The sequence below is a fragment of the Chiroxiphia lanceolata genome, chromosome 6 (genome assembly GCF_009829145.1).
Source record: "Chiroxiphia lanceolata isolate bChiLan1 chromosome 6, bChiLan1.pri, whole genome shotgun sequence".
NCBI lineage: Eukaryota > Metazoa > Chordata > Aves > Passeriformes > Pipridae > Chiroxiphia > Chiroxiphia lanceolata.
Window position 1 is genome coordinate 29,361,602 of NC_045642.1, and position 17,951 is coordinate 29,379,552.

The 17,951-nt window shown below is 40.1% G+C and overlaps 1 protein-coding gene across 8 annotated transcripts in view; it reads right to left on the reverse strand.

Annotated features, from left to right (window-relative positions):
• The window catches only part of PCNX1 (pecanex 1), an 88,768-nt gene extending 71,043 nt beyond the window's left edge, over positions 1 to 17,725 (reverse strand). For 3 of the 8 annotated variants that reach the window (XM_032689935.1, XM_032689938.1, XM_032689937.1), the window contains exons 1-4: positions 17,458 to 17,687; positions 9,508 to 9,716; positions 3,396 to 3,501; positions 242 to 287 (exon numbers count right to left, since the gene is read on the reverse strand). In XM_032689935.1, the coding sequence (XP_032545826.1) occupies positions 242 to 287; positions 3,396 to 3,501; positions 9,508 to 9,716; positions 17,458 to 17,610 (514 nt within the window). In that variant the 5' untranslated portion in view covers positions 17,611 to 17,687. Of the gene's footprint in view, positions 1 to 241; positions 288 to 3,395; positions 3,502 to 7,689; positions 7,747 to 9,507; positions 9,717 to 17,457 lie in introns of those variants that run through there. The other 5 variants (XM_032689940.1, XM_032689939.1, XM_032689942.1 and 2 more) reach the window with 4 other exon arrangements.
• Positions 17,726 to 17,951: the final 226 nt, after the last annotated feature.

Consider the following 17,951-nt stretch of genomic DNA (forward strand, 5'->3'; position numbering starts at 1 on the left):
TCATTACATAGGAAACAGAACATGGACTCTATAATATCCTCTCCTCATGTTTTAGTCACATAATTGGCAAGTCCAAGGAAGATTTCTCCCAATTAGTAAATGCTGTACTTAGCTCACAAAAAAAAAGTTTTGAAGATAAGGTAGGTGGTATTTGGAAACAACATAGGAAACAACGTAGTAAATAACATAGTGATTTGAAGCGCTTCTGCATGGTAATTTAAGAAGCAGCTAAAAATCTCACCTTTGATGGTTGCTGCTGTTCCCAGACGAGATAACCCAGATCCAACCTAGAAACAGGGGATTATGTAAAAAGTTGTAAATTTTCAGAAAATAACCAACTGTTGTTTCCTATTACTTCAAAGCATGCATTTGCCTATACATCTAGGAGAGACTTTTAAAGGCACAAAAGCATCCAACAGCCTGGTGCTATAAAATTCTTTGTGACTCGATGTGTTTCCACTGCAAACAGATGACAAGGCATGTAATTACGCATCTAACTACATGACAGCATTATTCTGTTTCTTAGCCAGCGTTCTTAAAGATTTTACTATTTGATTTGAGAAACAGTTTTTAATCTAGGAATTTTTCTAGAAAATACTTAATGCAGCAAACAAAGTACTGCTGCAGTGGTATATGGGTAACTACTGCTGCAAAGCTGAATGTTTAATGCAGTGATCACGGTTGTCTAAAATCACACAATATGCTGAGTTGGAAGGGACCCACAAGGATCATTGAGCCCAAACCATAGCTCTGCGTAGGGCCATCCCCAAAAGTCAAACCATGTACCTGAGAGCATTGTTCAAATGCCTCAAACTCTGTCAGCCTTGGTGCTGTGACCACTGCCCCAAGGAGCCTGTTCCAGAGCCCAACCACCCTCTGGGGGAAGACCCTTTTTCTAATATCTAACCTAAACCTTCCCAGCACAACTTCAGGCCACTTGCTTGGGTCCTGTCACTGGTCGCCACAGAGAAAATCACCAGCCCCTCTGATTCCCCTCATGAGGAAGTTGTAGACTCCAATGAGGTCTCCTCTTCTCCAGGCTGAACAGACCAAGTGACCTCAGCTGCTCCTCACACTGCTTCCCCTCAAGGCCCTTCACCATCTTGGTTGCCCTCCTTTGGACACACTCTAATGCTTACAGAAAACAGTATCTTAGTATAAAATTTACCTGTTCAACACAGTAAACACCAAGCTAAATCCATAAACTGCTTCCATATGAAGAGATATATATTTTTCCAGGATTAGTTTTCACGTTCAATGGCAAACCAGCAGGCGTGTACCTCCTAATATGAGAAAGAGCTAGCCATTTAGGCTTGCAATCTACCTTTCTACATACAACCTATAATCCACAACAGATAATTTTGCAGAGATGCTACAGAGAATTTAGTCTTTTCCTTCAATAATATTTTCAAGACCATCTCTCAAAGAGCTACGAATAGCACAAAAAATGCATGGGCCAAATAATTAAACTATTTAGAAATATAGAAGAGCGCTTAAAATCTGAACCCAAGATACATAAAAATGATGGCCATTTGACTTTCAGAGATATATATAGACAGATAAATATAGATATACATACATACTTATTGGGATGCTGTTTGTCAGAAGCCCCTAGTTCAAACGACTCTGGGGCAAAGGCATAATTCTACTAATTCTTTTCTGTACACATAGCAATTTCAGGTAACCTGAAGATATGTGCAGCCACACCACAGAGGAACAATGGCTTCGTTATGTGTAATGCAAAATGTGTAATGCTTGTTTGATGCATTTTCTTCATTACATTGTCACATACACTTTTAGTTAGTCATTCTGTCATGTTTCAATGTTTTTTTCCCATTCAGTAATGTGCCTTGCTGAATGCTGCAGCTGAGTGCAAATGCATCAGCACAGGAAAGCTAGTTCACACAAAAAACTGAACAGAACTCAGATGCTAACTGTTCATGTTCCCTTTTGATGCTACAAATTCAACTGAAAGGGACTAGTGAATACTACTTTTACTAGGACAAACACATTTTAAACACTGTACTTTCTTTCACAGTAGCTTTAACTTCTTCACATGCTTTAACATTACAACTGTTATAATATGTTTGAAATAGTCTGTTTGCCAAAGTCCAGTCAAAGAACTAGTCTAGGGATCATGTTTCTATCTTCCTACATGGACCATTGTTTCCTATTCCTTTGAACTACCAAATTCCTACCAAATGGCTGCTTACTTCAAAGGAGAAAAATCTATTAGAGTATCTATGCTGCATAACGGAGCACTATTCAGATGAAACACCAACATTAGCATACCACCGCACCTTGCTATCTACTGACTGCTCAGAGAGCTAATTAGAAGAACATGATATTGTAATACCACACCAAAGATTTCCATGTCATTCAAAAACAGGTTCTGTATCTTTAATATGATGCTGCATTGCTCATTGTCAACAAAACCATACAGTATGGCCAGTCAATCTAGTTGTCCTTGTGAAGGGCTGGTAAAAGAAAGATGCCAAGACCAGTAAAACATCCTAAGACAAATAGAAGAAAGAATACATCCAACGCTATGGAAGCTGAATGCATAAACCTCGTAGACATAATAAGAACAACTTCCCCAGTGAAATTACAAGGCAACTAGAGCATAATAAAGTTGCATTAAAATGTAATAAAGCCACATTCTTCAGTACTTCCATCTTGCAGGAGTCCCTGTTTATTGCTTTCTTCCCACTCCCACTGAAGCGTCAAAAAAGTGAAGATTTTGAAGAGGTCATCCAAAAATAAACAGTTTTAGTCTTTCCATTTCCAGTTTATCTTGCTTTGTACAACAGTAAACTAACATTTTTGACTGCAGAGTCTGAATTGTCAGGAATAATAACTTTCTGAAAGTCATTTACCACTGCAAGAGATAATCAGGAGTGGATACGTTCTTAGAGGACTTAACAGAAGCCTCCTAAATACAGCATTTAAATTGACTAATTATTCTTCTAAATGAAGACCAAACAAAAGTAACAAGACAAATTAAGTTACACTATAAGGACAAAGATACAGTTTGAGCTCACAGATACCAAAATCACCAGGGAATCCCATCACAATGGGCTCTTGGCCCTTATCTGACCATGCTCTGAGCCATTCTGATTTAATAAATCAGAAGAGAGCTAACAGCTACTGTCTCTCATAAGACAGTAAGTTCCCTTACAAAATCCAGCCATTTATAAAGTAAACACAAAACAGGATGAGAAAGACCTACACTGTTGGGAGAGTGCAATGCCATCCTAATAAAGCAGTTCAATACAGAAACATAAGTGGTTTAAACTCATACAAATTTTAAAAACGTAAAATAGTAAGAAAAGTTACTCTACAGATTGCAGAGCCAGCAGTACTAAAGCAACAACCTCAGTAGCTTTAATTCTTACCTGGTTGTTTGGATCTATCCCAGCATAAGAATTGCGTGAACTACAGCCAACAGGGGGAGTCGCTTCTCGTATAAACTCTGACATCTCAATCCCTCCACCAGGATCACTAAGAGAAACATAAAAGAAAAAAAAAAATAACATTAGCCTACCAGTTAAACCTAAGTTTGTCTATCCTGAATGCAAATTCAAAACAATGTTTCCCTTTTCAAATATCCAGAGCTCAAATATATCCCAGTATCTCAGATGAATTTGACACAGGAAGCTCAGCCAGAGCTGGAGCACCCTACATAGTGTCATAGAAGCTGCAGCCCTAAGTCCACTGTCATCAGCCAACACAAACTGTGAAGACTCAGGAGCTACAAGGCATTCTGCAATGCTGACGTACTAAATTCTGTCTGTATGTACACACATGTAACTTCTGGATCATCTGTCCAACTATAATACCCAGAAATCCATCAACAGAAAATGTACTACACAGAGCTTTTTCAAAGACCACGGAAAGGACTCTGGTCTTTTCCTTAGACTGAATCTAGGAGCAAACGCAAGGATGGTTAATCAAGAAAGCCACACACTGTCAGTAAAAGTTATTGGACAGGCAGAGACATATAGGGACATGGCATCTCTCTCCCAGGAATGCAAACCACATCTTTCTACCCAAAAATAACTTTCCTTCAGATACTTTACAGGCCCTATTAAGATATATTTTCAGGTACAACATATGTATCATTACATCCTTTCAGGATTAATAACTATTGGTTTGAAAGTATTTTCTAGATTGACATCACCAAATTGCAATTCAACGTAATTCAGCTTGTGAAAGGCAGATATTATATGAAACATAAGCAAATTGGATCTATCCATTAGGACAATGACGTGTGAAGTAAATTGAGGACTAGAACACAGGGATACAACCTTGCACCATTTGTTGACTGCAAAGACGGAGAAATTGAGGCTTCCTTTTTCCTCTCCCACTGCATTTCTCTTCAAACATCTTGATACAAACTTCTGAAGGTAAGTAACTGCAGAGTAATTTGACACTGACCCTCTCTGCTTCATCACAAAGATAAACAACTGCCTCCCAATAATCAATGATTCTGACCTGTGGCAAGTCCACTCCAACATTTTGCTGGAGAAAGTACATATATATACACAATACTTCTCTGGTTGGACCGAAAAACTAAAGATGAAGCCCCTCTAGAGAAGGGGACAGAAAAATGGAAGCACTGCAGGGCTTACTTAATAGACAGTCTTATAGGAAAGTCTCGCGCAATAAGACCAACAACTAATGGGGTGGTCTGCATAGGCCATGATCCTCATGGGTCCCTTCAAACTTAGCATATTCTACAATTCTAATCACTTTTGTAATATACAGCCATCAATCTAGGATATTATAAACAAACTGTCTGTAGACTAAAGGACCTGAGACATGATTCATTCTGCAGCATGACATTTCAAGCTATTGTAATCTTAGAGAAGCATAAAGGTACAACCTTGGGAATCATTCTAGATCATATAAGAAGCCCGTGAATCTTCCTACATCAAAGAGATTACAAAAAAGACAGTTTGAAGTTAGGAATATATTACTTCAGTAAAAATAAGTTAACTTAAAAGACAATCAGCCATTAGTTAGCAGAACAACTGTGGTCCAACTCTAGCAAAATAAAGAAGTGAAAAGCCACCATTTTGGTACAGCTCAGCGATGAGATACAGGCATGCTCTTAGTGATGGCTGTTTATAGAGTCCTCTCTGATCTAATATTATCAATTATGCTAGAGACAGGTAAGGAAAATGAATAAAAGAAGATACAGAATTCAGCTTCAATAATTTCAGCTTTAGCCAAAGTACTCCTCATGTAAATATTTTAAGAATACATAAGGACATAACACAAAATTAAAGACTGAACTGAAAAATTCTCAATGTTTAAGTTCAACATACATTACAATGACAACAGAAGGTATAACAAAGAATGCCTCTCACAAAAAGATGAAATCCCTTTCCTGCTTGAATAATTCATTGAGAAACACTGTATGTGATTAAAGTACACCCTATGAAGTAGAAAAATAAGCCATTGCAAATAAGCTCTCATGCACAGAACTGGGTATTTAGCCAGGGTGGAAGAAGGAGGTAGTTTTGTCTAAAACTGAACCAACAGACACCAACATAAGCAACATCACAATCCCAAACTGCCACTCTACTCACAGCTTCTATATTCTGTGACACACACTAACAAAAGCTAGTAACAAACAACAACAAATAACGTCCACAGGAAAAAGCAGGTAATACAGATTCCTAGGACTAACCATTGTATGCCAAAGTATCTGGACTATAATAGCACAAAGTCCTTTAGGAGCTATTTGATGCTACCACTGTGGCCATTCCTTTCTGCTTTGAAGTTCCACAATCAGTTTCTTACAGTTTGCCGACCTCATACCTTAGAGCAAGTGCTACACTTCTCAGCTTGAAAGCAAAATAACTGGAGTGAAGTTATCATCCAAATTGAGAAGACTGAAAAAATTATGTACCTGCAATGGAGATTGCCGTGCAAGAGGCATTCAAAGATCACATAAAACAACTTAAAACTAATATTTCTAGTTATTAGTAACTTTCCTAAAAAAAATTACTATCTGCAGGTATATTACATTAGCATGTCAGAGATTAACCAGATGTCTGAAGAGGGTGTAAGTCTACATGAATTCAAGAGCTTAAAATCTGACTTAGGCTGATTGACTAAAGCAATTTGATATTCAGACCAGAACTTTGAAAGAGAATTTGGAATAAGCAATTTTGATTTCTGGACAAAGCAGAGAAAGAATTTTATTACTTTCTTTTGAACACCTTCTTCTGTCCTTAATTTCCAACTCAAACAGGAGGATAACCAGTTAGGGGGTTGCTCTCAAAACACAGAAGGACCAGAGCATGTACTGCAAATGCTAGGTCACAATAGCTTGAAGTATTAAAAGAAGTTTTCTTTCAAGTTTGAATCACCAGTCAAAAATGCAAACCAACTCCAAACTCAAAAACACTCTGCCAGTCACAGAAAACTGCAAGAATAAACAGCAAAGGTAGGGCAAGAGTTCTTGAAATAACATGTTTTAAATTTTATTTCTCTTGCTCATACTTGTTTAAGCAGACTGTACGTATCTCAAAGACACAACATCCTCCAACTGTCCAGAAGTACAAGTGAAATTCATGCAGCATCGTGATTACAGCTCCCCCATGCTAATGGAGATCAGGGACAGCAGTGTCACCAGATTAACACTTTATGATATTTTGAACCACAGTAGTCACTGACACAAGAAAGAAGCCATATTCATATACCCAGAAGTAAAGACTGACTGAAATGTTTTAAAGTATCTATGTGGGTCCATTGATACCCAACAAAGATCATGCTTGCACTGTTTCTTCTACCTTTTCTGTGAAACCAGGAGCCTGTATCCTCATTACTTGCTTTCATGAAACCTCACAGAAGAATTACTAAAACAGCAAATGCACTAGAAGCTACAGAAGAAGGGAACTCACATTCCTATCTCTAAATTAAGACTAGTTTCTTTCAAAACCATTAACTAGAGAATTTCAGCTTTTTAAAGAGCACAGTAAAAAAATAAACAAGGCATTTCTAAAGGAACAGTAAGTAGTTCTTTGCTTAAACATGCCAAAGTTTCACGGAAAGAATAAAAACTTTCAGTTTGATCCTGTTCAAAAACCAGTGTGAACTGAAGATAAATGAGCAGTTCGAGTAAGCCTACAGATGACAGCACACAAGTTGTCAAGATACCTGAAAGCACCACTTCACAGATAAACATCTTCAGAAAGAAAGAACAGCAGTTCTTAGAAGCTAACAGAATCCCAAACATGACTTTAGAACAGAAACCAGACTATTGCTTAATCCTTCAAAAATACTACTATGTGGTCTCAGGGAATGTGGGCGTTGCAGAGTGAAAACTCTAGGATGGCTTTGCAAACCATACTATACACATTTATTTGGTATCACATGCTGTAGCCTAAGCTATCAAAACTAATATTCTGATTATGCAAATATTAAAGACAGTATGTCTGCTTAGATCTCCCCTACATCCACCTTCTGCAAGGAGAGTAGAGTTTAAAAAGAAAATCCTACATACACACTCTCTTCCCAGACAGGTTTGGTTTTTTATTAGTGTTCCAATTTAACTTAAGAAAGTTACAGCTCAATATTAAACACTCACTCTACACCCCATCTACTAGTTTGAATATTACCCCAGAGTTCTTGTAAGCTTCCAGGCAAAGATTAGTATATACTGTACATCCCACTTACCAAAAAGTAACTCCGTAATTTCTGCATTGACCTTGTTCCCAGTTCTAGTTAAGAGACCTGAAAGTGGGAACAAGGATCATATAAAAGTTAATGAAACTTTAGTTGGCAAGCAGGACACACAGCATCAAACTAACCTCTACTTCTGAGCTCACAATGCTTATAATGTAGTAACTTGTCCCATGTCAACTGCTCCCTAGACAAAACAGAACTGAAACATCCAGAAGTAATTCACAACTCTAGTAGAAATTCCCTTGCCAAGTTCGGGCTACTGTTTTGGAAGCAAAAGCTACATGGTAAAAAAAACAAAAACAAAACCCAAGCCCACCAAAAACCGCTCAAGAGACAAAACATCTAAAGATCACACCTAAAACATGCATTAACAAGGCTGCATTGAAACACAACAGACCACTGTTTACTTCCATGAATTTTATTAAGCAGAGTAAGCATTAATATACAATTAGGGAAACAGTCTGCCAAAATAGCTCAGTGCAGTTTTAATAAGGTATATGGTGCTCTAAACAGAGTCCCAATTTAAATCAGCAGGTTCTGTTGCCAAACACAACATGGAAAAAGGGGCAGGTTATAAAAGATTGATACAAGAAGTTACTGTATATCAACTTTAGAGCAATCTAAGACACCATTTTGCTAACAATACCTGAGCTGAGAGTAGACACAGAAGAACGCAGGACCCATCTCATGAGAAGCTACCCTGTATGTACACACAAAGTCCTTTTGCTTCTAGGCTGAGCATTTTCAAGAGCAGCAGTTTAACACTTCCTTTCTTTAAGCGTCCTAATAAACAGACTCAAGAGGCTTCTTTCAACTACATTTCCTTATAGCACATGTCTCCATTTAGAAGTTACAGCGTTGGTTTTTATTAGTAAGACACACACAACCTTATTAGAGTCAGGACAGCATATTAATTGCCTCACTTTGAAAACTGTTCATGGCTACTAGTACCAGAAACTCACAGACAAGAGAAAGGTCTTCTTTAAAAGCTAACAATTCAAGGTTGATTTATTTCATACAGTTTAACTTTGTAGATGGCCTCAATTATCTGAAGGCAGGCAGAGGCTTTGATAATAGAGCTCATAACACATCCCCAGTCTGATCAGACTGGTTAGGCTGGCCTTGTTGATGAGTCATCTTTCGCTCTTCTTTCTCCAAATACTCTGGTCAGAGAGGAAAACCTCTGGGGTTTTTTATGCTGGCAACAGCAGAGATCTGTGGAAAGGAATCACCTCCTATTGACAGTACTTCAGAATCATTATCTTCATTACAGAGCTGAGTAATTCCAGAATTTACTAGTTCATAGGACAGTATTCTTCTGAAGAAAGACTGTAGCTGGAGTCAAGCATTGTATTTTACTCCTGTTTTTTAAAAACTAAAATTGAAACCCAATCAGACACTCCTCCTAGTGATAAAAGAATTAGCAAGCAGTGCATGGTCTTTTGACAGCTAGATTTTTAGTACTACATCTACTGCTGAAATAAAATTACTTGTACTAGTTGTGTGTTAAGTGTCTAGTGACCTAATCGGCCACATTTTCCATGCTATTGTTTCAGTGCTTCCAGCACATTCAATATTGTTCTGGAACACCTCTGGGGGAGGAACCAGGAAATTAACATGAATACATCACTTCAAACCTAATAAATAAATAAGTCTGCTTTTAAAGACCAGACTGAAAACAGTCTTTCAGAACAGGTCTGTATCTGTATTTCTCAGTGTTTATCTCAACCGCCATCCCAGTTACACACCTGATGAAGGCCGGACTGTTTATCATTTGAAGCAGCATACAAACATCAGCAGACACCTTACCTGGGCCCATTGCTGTCTTTCCTCTTGGCTGAAACATTGCTTTGTTCTGTTTTTGCACCTCTATCCATATGCTCACTGGCATTCCTCTCCACAATTTCTCCCTCATCCAGTGCCCTGTGCAAACGGTAATTCACCATCTTCAAAACGATAAAGAGAGCTGCTATCACCGGGCAGTAGACAGCTACTATCATCATGGAAGAAGGAAGAGCCTTTCAAAAAAAAGTAAGAAAGAGTTAATGAACACAAGGTCAAATATCCATAAGAATACCCTTCATACAGTTTGGCAGTTTCTTCCGTGGAGAAAACACTGATCATACTGAAAATTAGACCATCTAGTCCGATTTTGTGTGAAGAATGTTAGAAGTCTAGACAGAAAAACGGAACAGCTGAACTTCAAGATACCAAAGCAGCATCATAAATAAACCTGTGTCACTGAAGGCTGAGAAACAAATTCAACTCTCATTCTCTTTTCACAGATTATAGAAATACAAGACCTAGACTAGGAAACTTACTGCTAGCATGATCTTTTTGTGTGGCACACAGTATTTCTGATTAGCTGTTATGAATAAAAAGAGACGGGAAGATTTTAAGCAACTTGGAAACTAAACCAAGCACAGGATGTGATCTTATTTCAGGGACAGTACACAGCACCATTTTCGAAAAACTGTTGCAAGTTTGACAGCATGGTTGGATGTGAGAAAACCTGCTTAGATACCAAACAGAGATGTTTTGTCTTCGCTTGTCAGCTTCCAACAGCTACTCCTGCATGACAAGATACTGATCAGTCACAAAAGCCAAACTTTTTCCGAGCTGCATACAAAAAAAAAAAAAAAAAAAAGAGTGTTTATATTTGTGACTCACACACTGAGCAGCAGTCCTCAATAACCTGCAGACCACAGGCTGCAAAGATTATTTGTGTTAGATCATTATATGCCCATGGAAAAGGAAGCCAACTCATGTTCTGAAGAGAATTTTTCAGTTGTGTCAAAGGTGGCCAGAAGCCACATAAAAAACCTCAGTCCTGAATTCAGCTTTTGAAATTCCACTCCAAGTTAAGACTTCTCATGCAGCTTTTGCAGAGCTACATAGGGATTTTACAGATCAATCACTTCAGCAACAGGTAACGATTAAGTACAGCTATTTAAAAGGAAAGTTCAGAGTACTAGTTAAACTGCAGATTTCACTTCAAGGTTTTCATCCTTCTAATTTATCTTTTATTCATATTTTTAACTTTGCCATTTCACTAGGCAGTCACTAAACAAAATGAAATACTAACTCTTAGTATTCATCCAAAAGCAGACTACTTCCCTTACACAAGTGAAAGTGTTCACTGGATCACTATCCCTTACCCCACCGATGGTGTAGTTTGAGACATACCTTCAAAAACATATATACACATAGACATATGACAATCAGAATTAACCAACATTTGATATTCAGCATGAACAATTATTTAGTAGATGACTAGAACAAATGAACTGGTTTTTTAGACTTCCAAGCCTAAGGAGACTTCCAGTCTCCCTCCATATACAGACCATTACAAGAGAAGAGAGTCTTTATGGTGATCAAAGCCCCCTGCACATCTTGTAGAATCAGAAGGGGAAAATTACTAGAGAATAAGACAAAGAGCCCTCTCTATTCTGCACATAAAACTAGTTTTAGTAATTCAAAAGATTTCTACATATTCAAGAGCTTAACAGTCCTAGTAGTACTGGGAGTGCTTGCCACACAAGCAATGAGTTTATCAAAGCAAACTGCTTAAAGAGATCTCCACGTACGGGAACAAAAGAATAAATATTTCTAAGTATTGTATTGACTGCTGACTTTAGAACAAAACCAATTCTTAATCTAGCTGCTCTCGCTTTCTGGCTGTAAGCAAAGCCAAATAATCAACACAACATTCCTAAAGCCAAACAAATATAAATAATTGAATCTGGAATCAATCAGGAGGCAAGTTATTTATGAGGATTGTTTTGTTAAACAGATCAAGTTAAACTTAACTTGTTTTGGAGGAAAAGGTAAGTCAACACCTAATACAACATTTGAAGTAGGCCAGGCAAACTCAGCTGAAGTATGCTAACTTAGATTTTGCATGCTGAGCTGGACAACACATTACACCGGGAGATTCACTTCCCAAGCACTACCTCAGGAGGAGAAAGAGGAAACAAAGCTACTTAAAAACAGCATCAGTAAGCAAACAGGAGCCAAAATTATGCTTATGGCATCCTTACAACCCCTGAAGCAATGCTACAAGGGTTTCCTTAAGAAATGCCATGTTTCCACTTTCAAAAACTTCAGAGGCAATTAGTTCCCTGCAGGCAAGGGCAAATCCGTTAACTCTGGCAAAACTCATGAGTTTCCTGTACCTGCCCGATCACACACACAACTTCAACTGTCCTCCTCCTTACAAGTACCTAGTGTACAGAAGCCATTACCAGAAGAGTCAGTCTAACACAAGATAACAAAAGCTAGAATTAGTCTATAAAAGACATGCCCATACTTATCTGTCTAGAGAACTCTTAAATTTTGTCAGCAGTGAGGTCACAAAGTGTATCCAATTTATCTTGTGGAAAGCAAAATCTACACATCCTGTTCTGCAAAGAAACGCTTTAAGAACAAGGGGGGGAAAAAAGGCCAAACACCTCATGTAACTTGCAGCAAATCCAATAAAGAATCAAAGGGTGTTTTTTCCTCACATCCTGTTTTCACAGGATTGCAGAAAGCTAAAAATAAGGTAAGTTAACTCACTACTTTTCCTTCTTCATATTCATTAGTAGCGACTCGTGTCTGGATAGGGCACATACTGTAGGAATACAAATTTTAGCATGCCTAGTTGACTCTGCTGTATGATCATACTTCACACTAAGTCTCATGCCATGGTACAGCACTGCCACCCAGGGTACCAGTAATTTGTCTGCAGTCCAGCCTCAAGGGGAAGACTTACTGCAACCTAACCTAAACCACTGGCACCTTCTCTATCCTTCTTTGCCAAACTTAGAAGCATTCAACTTCCATTTGGGGTCTTCAAGCCACAAGCCAAGGAGAGCTAAAGTGAGATTAGCACTTTAAATCATGGTTAGCATTTTATCACATTTGAGGAGAGACAGGTCTCTCATCAGCATCCTGTATGATACCACCTTCAAAACTGGAATACAAATCTAGGTCCTACAAATTTGCAGCTAGATTTTATTTCACTTCTTTCCACAAGCACTAAAGCATTTTTATTGGGCACAGCAGACTAAAAAAACCTCAGGTTAGAGCTTGTTAGTAGACACCAATTGGCTACAAGTCTGCAGCTGCAACAGCATTTCAGAGAACACCACATTTTACTGCACATCTCTAGTAACTTGCATTAGCAACAAAAGAAAACATACACTTCACATCAGTAGTCACAACTAAAACTCTGGTAGAATATAAAAAGCTAAACATGACCATACAAAAACTGACTGCTTTAATTACATTCTGTTGAAAACTTCAGTCGTCTAATGGCTGAACAAACCCAACCTTTAGATAAACTCCTAGCTGAAATTATTTCCTGGAATCTTAAAGGGAAGTTAAGTAGTACTCAAATATGGAGGGGGAGGGACACTGATTTTCTACCACCTTTCCCTCAAGGGTTACTTTCCAAATTTAAACCTTTCAAGACAACTTATGAAATCCATACTATACATATGCACAAAAGTAAGAAGCAGGAAGGCACAGCTGAGGACTAGGACTGTCCCTTCTGGAAGCTGTTGGCTGTTAAGTGAGCTCAGTTTTATCACAACTCTTCTTTTGTGAAACAGTAGGTAGAAAAAGCTTTAAGCACTCCTAAACTCCAACCTAAAACAGAAAAGAAAGCTCAGAGCACTAGGCACTGCAGTAAAATACTCCCATCTGAACTACAAAAAGTCGCTGTATCTTGATGCAACGTTTAAAGCACGTAAGTGCCAGGAACCAGAGGGAATTTCATTGATCGCAGGCTGTGCAACACATATATGAAGAAATAAAGACTATATGGATCTTACCTAATCATATCTAGCTTTAGCTAGACCCCACAGATGCAATGAAGCTTCCAGATTCTTTTCAAAAAAGAAATGTGTAGGGGTTACCTGTTGAGAACACTCAGAGGAAAGTCTCCTAACCCAAATCAGACTGCCAATCCTTACATAGAAGTGATATCAATCAATCATTAAGAAGTAACAGACGTCTTGTAAAAAGCCTTACCAGTTCAAGCATTTTGAGCCCAATATTTTATGGAAACATTCATACTGGAGAGGAGGAAAGATTAAGAAACAGATATAGTTTTGTCCCCAATTTTTGTTTATGAACAGTCAGAGCCCTTAAGAACTGCTGCTATCAAGAAGCAAGTTCAGTTACATGTTATCTAGTTTTTGACCGAAAACTCAGAAGTGTACAACTGAAACTTGAGTAGCCAAGAAACTAGAAGTGTCTTAGAGCAGTATGGGATACCAGGGATCGTTATCACAGATCCAACCTCAATTATTTAAAATCTCAGTTTAAGAAACAGCACATATTTCAGAAACTCGGTGGAAAAAACTTTCACATGAAGCTACATTTAAATGACCTACTTCTATAACTATGTACACAAACCAGGAAATTAGGTGAACTTGTTGTCTAAACGAGCTTGACTTTGACAGACAAGTTCTGTAGGTACATTTGAGCCCATCACCCCAAGCAAGGTACAGTCCTGGCTCCTCTTCAGTCACTGGCAAAATTCCACAAGTGCCAGAGCCAAGACTTCACCCCCTCCTGCGCACGTGGTGGGACCGAAACAGCATTCCGACTAGGGGAAGTACTTTGGCAGCCTCCTCTCTTTCCCCTCCCCCTTGCAACACTGATGCATAACACTGGCCTCTGCACTTAGGGTATTTTTTTCAACTCTACCACTATATTATACAAGGTAGTTGTACAGCTTCCCCATATAGAAAGCATATTTTCTTCTCCCAGTTCCAGTTCTGGATTACAGTGAAAACAGGGATCAGCTCTCACAGATAGGCAGATCAACAAGTACAGTTGAGTCTGTTACTGAATACAAATTTGCAAACAGGATAGATTTAACTAGTCTAGAAAGCAATATTTTTGTATGCATGTTGCCAAACCACAGCTCCAAGAATACAGACTCAAGCAGACATTTCTCTTACTCTACACCCCAGTTCCTCCATTATCTACACTTTTCTTCTTGTCACACTTCCAACAGGACGGTTTAAGCGTATAAATACACGAGAAAAAGAAAAGTATCTGGATCAGTAATACAGCTACCTTTACGTATACAGTTGTCTTCACACAGGGTACAAGGTCCACTTTCATGTGCTTAAGCTCAGAAGGCAGATGAGGGATCAAGGAGGAAAGGATAGTTGAATTCTACTGCTGATTTTTTAAGTGGGTTTCCACCACACATTAAATCCGTCAACCCTAACAGTACTAGCATACATACGCAAAGAAAAACACGGATTTATGGCATTATTTGTTGACCACAACTATTACCAGATTCCATTCTGAAAATACCAGATCAATAGAAGGAATGCCCAGAAAAAGATCAGCAATGTTGGTTGCAATAAACCAAGTCTTTAACCAATAAGCGTATCTAAATTATCATATCCCAAAGTGTTCTATTCCTGTTGGGGGCTAAATAACATGTGAAAAAAGTGATTAGCTTACTGTAAAATGCATTCAGCCTTGAGAGCCAGCTACAAGCGAAGTTCTTAGGCGATACTTTTGTCTTTGTTGCTACAAAACAATTTAGGAATAACTACAGTTATTGCTGTCTCAATGCATAAAAGCAACACTGTGATTTTGCAATTCCTTATGTGAGGAAGTTCTATAAGTAATATGAAACCTGACAGCATTTTGAGTCTTTGTATATACCTTGATTTTTTAAACACACAGGGTTGTCTGCCAGCAACAAGTCACTTGAAGCTAGCTTAGAAACTCCCTCCTACACACCAGTGAGCCATGCTCAGAATTCAGATTATGATTACTTAAGACTTTTTAAGCAAGTTCTGCTTATTTATGTATGTCCCACAGCAATGCAACACTTACTGCTTTTTATTCTGAAAAAGAGCTTAAGAGATACTAAAGAGCTAAGATGACCAACACAGTACTGCCTGTTTAGTTTATGTCTAGACAACACTTAAACTACACAGGGTGGAAAGAGGGAAAACAGCCAAATATGATTCAATCTGCTTTAACTTGTGACTAATCTCCTTACTTATTCTCAGGGAAGTTGGCAGTTGTTGCACCTTTAACTTGTCCAGAGCTATGAAGCAAGAGAATTTCTCTCACCTCAACAAAATGCCAAGCAGCTTGCTCTTGTCTGTCTTTTCCCTTTGCATAGGAAAAAAGTTTAGGTAACACTGAAGTATACCCCATAGTACGGGTAACTCAAGCTTAACTATGATTTAAGAGCAGCAGGAGACTCAAATGCTGGCCCAGATTTATCATTTGTCAAAAGATCTATGTACAATATAAATCAGTTGCTTTTCAAAAGTCTCCTGTGTATGCAGGATACAGTTCTCTCAGCAAGGCAGTACTAATTAAATAAACTATTCTGTCAAAACAGAAGAACAGTACTTTTATAAAAAAACAATTAAAAGGCTACATTTGAAGCCAAAAGTTCTCTCCTCTTCCCATATTCTGAGGAACTTTGAATAGATACAGTTTCAAAGCTTTTATAGAAAGAATCTGCTTAGTTGAAAGTTTTATCTAGCTGTTGTCACATTAACTTTGGTTTTAAAAGCAGCTGGTATCAGCCTATGGTTTTCATGCCAGCAATCTAAAAGTTTTCAAACAAAAAGCCTTGGAGCTGCCTTTTCCATGACACTGTAATACAAATTAAAAACTAACCATACAGAGCTGTAACCTCCTCTTCCACATTAGCTATTTCTCAGTATTAAGTGTCTCGTACTGCAATCTTACAAATTGCTTTTTAACAAAGCAAATGTCTGACCCCAGAGCTCTCAATCTCACAACTGCAGTTGCATAGAATTTCTCCTCCAACGTTTCATTCACTAATCCCAAAATTTTCACAAGGCAGTTTCTATTTCAGGTTGTCACAGCATCTGGACCCGGTAGGTTTGCAAATTACATTCTACCTCATATTCACAAAACTGGTCACAACACACCTAGTATAATCAAACTTTTCTACTAAAAATTCCGAAGTAAACTATTTGCATTTCCTAGTTACAGACAACTTACACAGGAAGAAAACGACTGGCCAATAGGAAACCTCCCCCTTCTCTCCTAACTGATCACACCTCTCCTCTATTTGTTCCCAAGTCCAAATGTCAAGAAAGTTTGTAGGTTTAAAGGTTAGTATTTTAACAGCTCTGATTGAACTATCGCTTACAAAGATATAGAGGACAGGACTTCCCACAAACCAACTACACTAAAATCTGGACAGAAGCGAAAAAGTCAAAGTAACTTCTTGTCAATAACACAAACTCCAGATACACCGCCAGCCATCACACAGCACATCACACTGCAGCCAAATAAACTTCTAGGCTACCGACCCACATCCCTCCACCAGACTCAAAAACCAGATGACAGCGCTGCCAGCCAGAAATACTGGCTAGATCTAACAGTTTCTGTAGAAACTGTGCTTTTTACTGGACTGCCAGTAGATCCGCAGCGGAAGCTGACAGAGTTATGCCCAATTTTGAAGGAAAGTAAACAGAAAAACGAAGGCAAAGCGCCAGCGCCTGTAGCCTCGCCGCGCCCCGATAGCGCCCACCCACAGATTCCCGGTTCCAGCTCCGTGCGCCCGAAATGCCGCAGCCCCGACCGCGGCCGCCGGGCCCGCTCCCACGGGCGGGGGAGCCCGGCCGGGGCCGTTCCCGGGGCCGCGCCGCGGGCAGGGGGCGCGCGCGCGGCAGCCCCGCGGCCCTTCCCGCCCCCCCTCCCCCACGGGCCCCGCAAGGCCCGCCCGGCCCAGGCCGGCTCCGCGCTCACCATGTACAGGGTGAAGGGGAAGCCGAGCAGGAAGAGCCACAGGTAGAGGTGCAGCGCGTTGACTCCCGCGCCCTGGTGCGGGTCCTGGTACCAGCCGCCGCTCAGCGCCGCCCACACGCCCTGGCGCAGGATCTGCAGCACCTGGGAGCCCATGGCGGCCCCGCTCCGCCGCGCCGGCCCCGCTCTATCCGCCCTGCGAGCCCGGGCAGAGCCGCGCACCGCCCGTGCTCCGCAACAACCGCAACCGCCGCCGCCGCCGCCCCAGCAACGCCGCCGCCATCTTATGTCCGGGCCCGGGCCGGCCGCCCGCCCCCGCGCCGCCGACGGACCGGCGGCCCTTGCGGCAGGGGCCGCGCGCCGCCGCCGTCGGGGGGGCAGCGCTGCGCCTGCGCGCGGCTTCCCCACGGCCCCGCCCCCGCCTACCGGGCACGGCCGCCGCAGCGCCTCCTGGCGGCGCGGCCCGACCCGCCTTCAGCAGCGGGACCGCGCGGGCA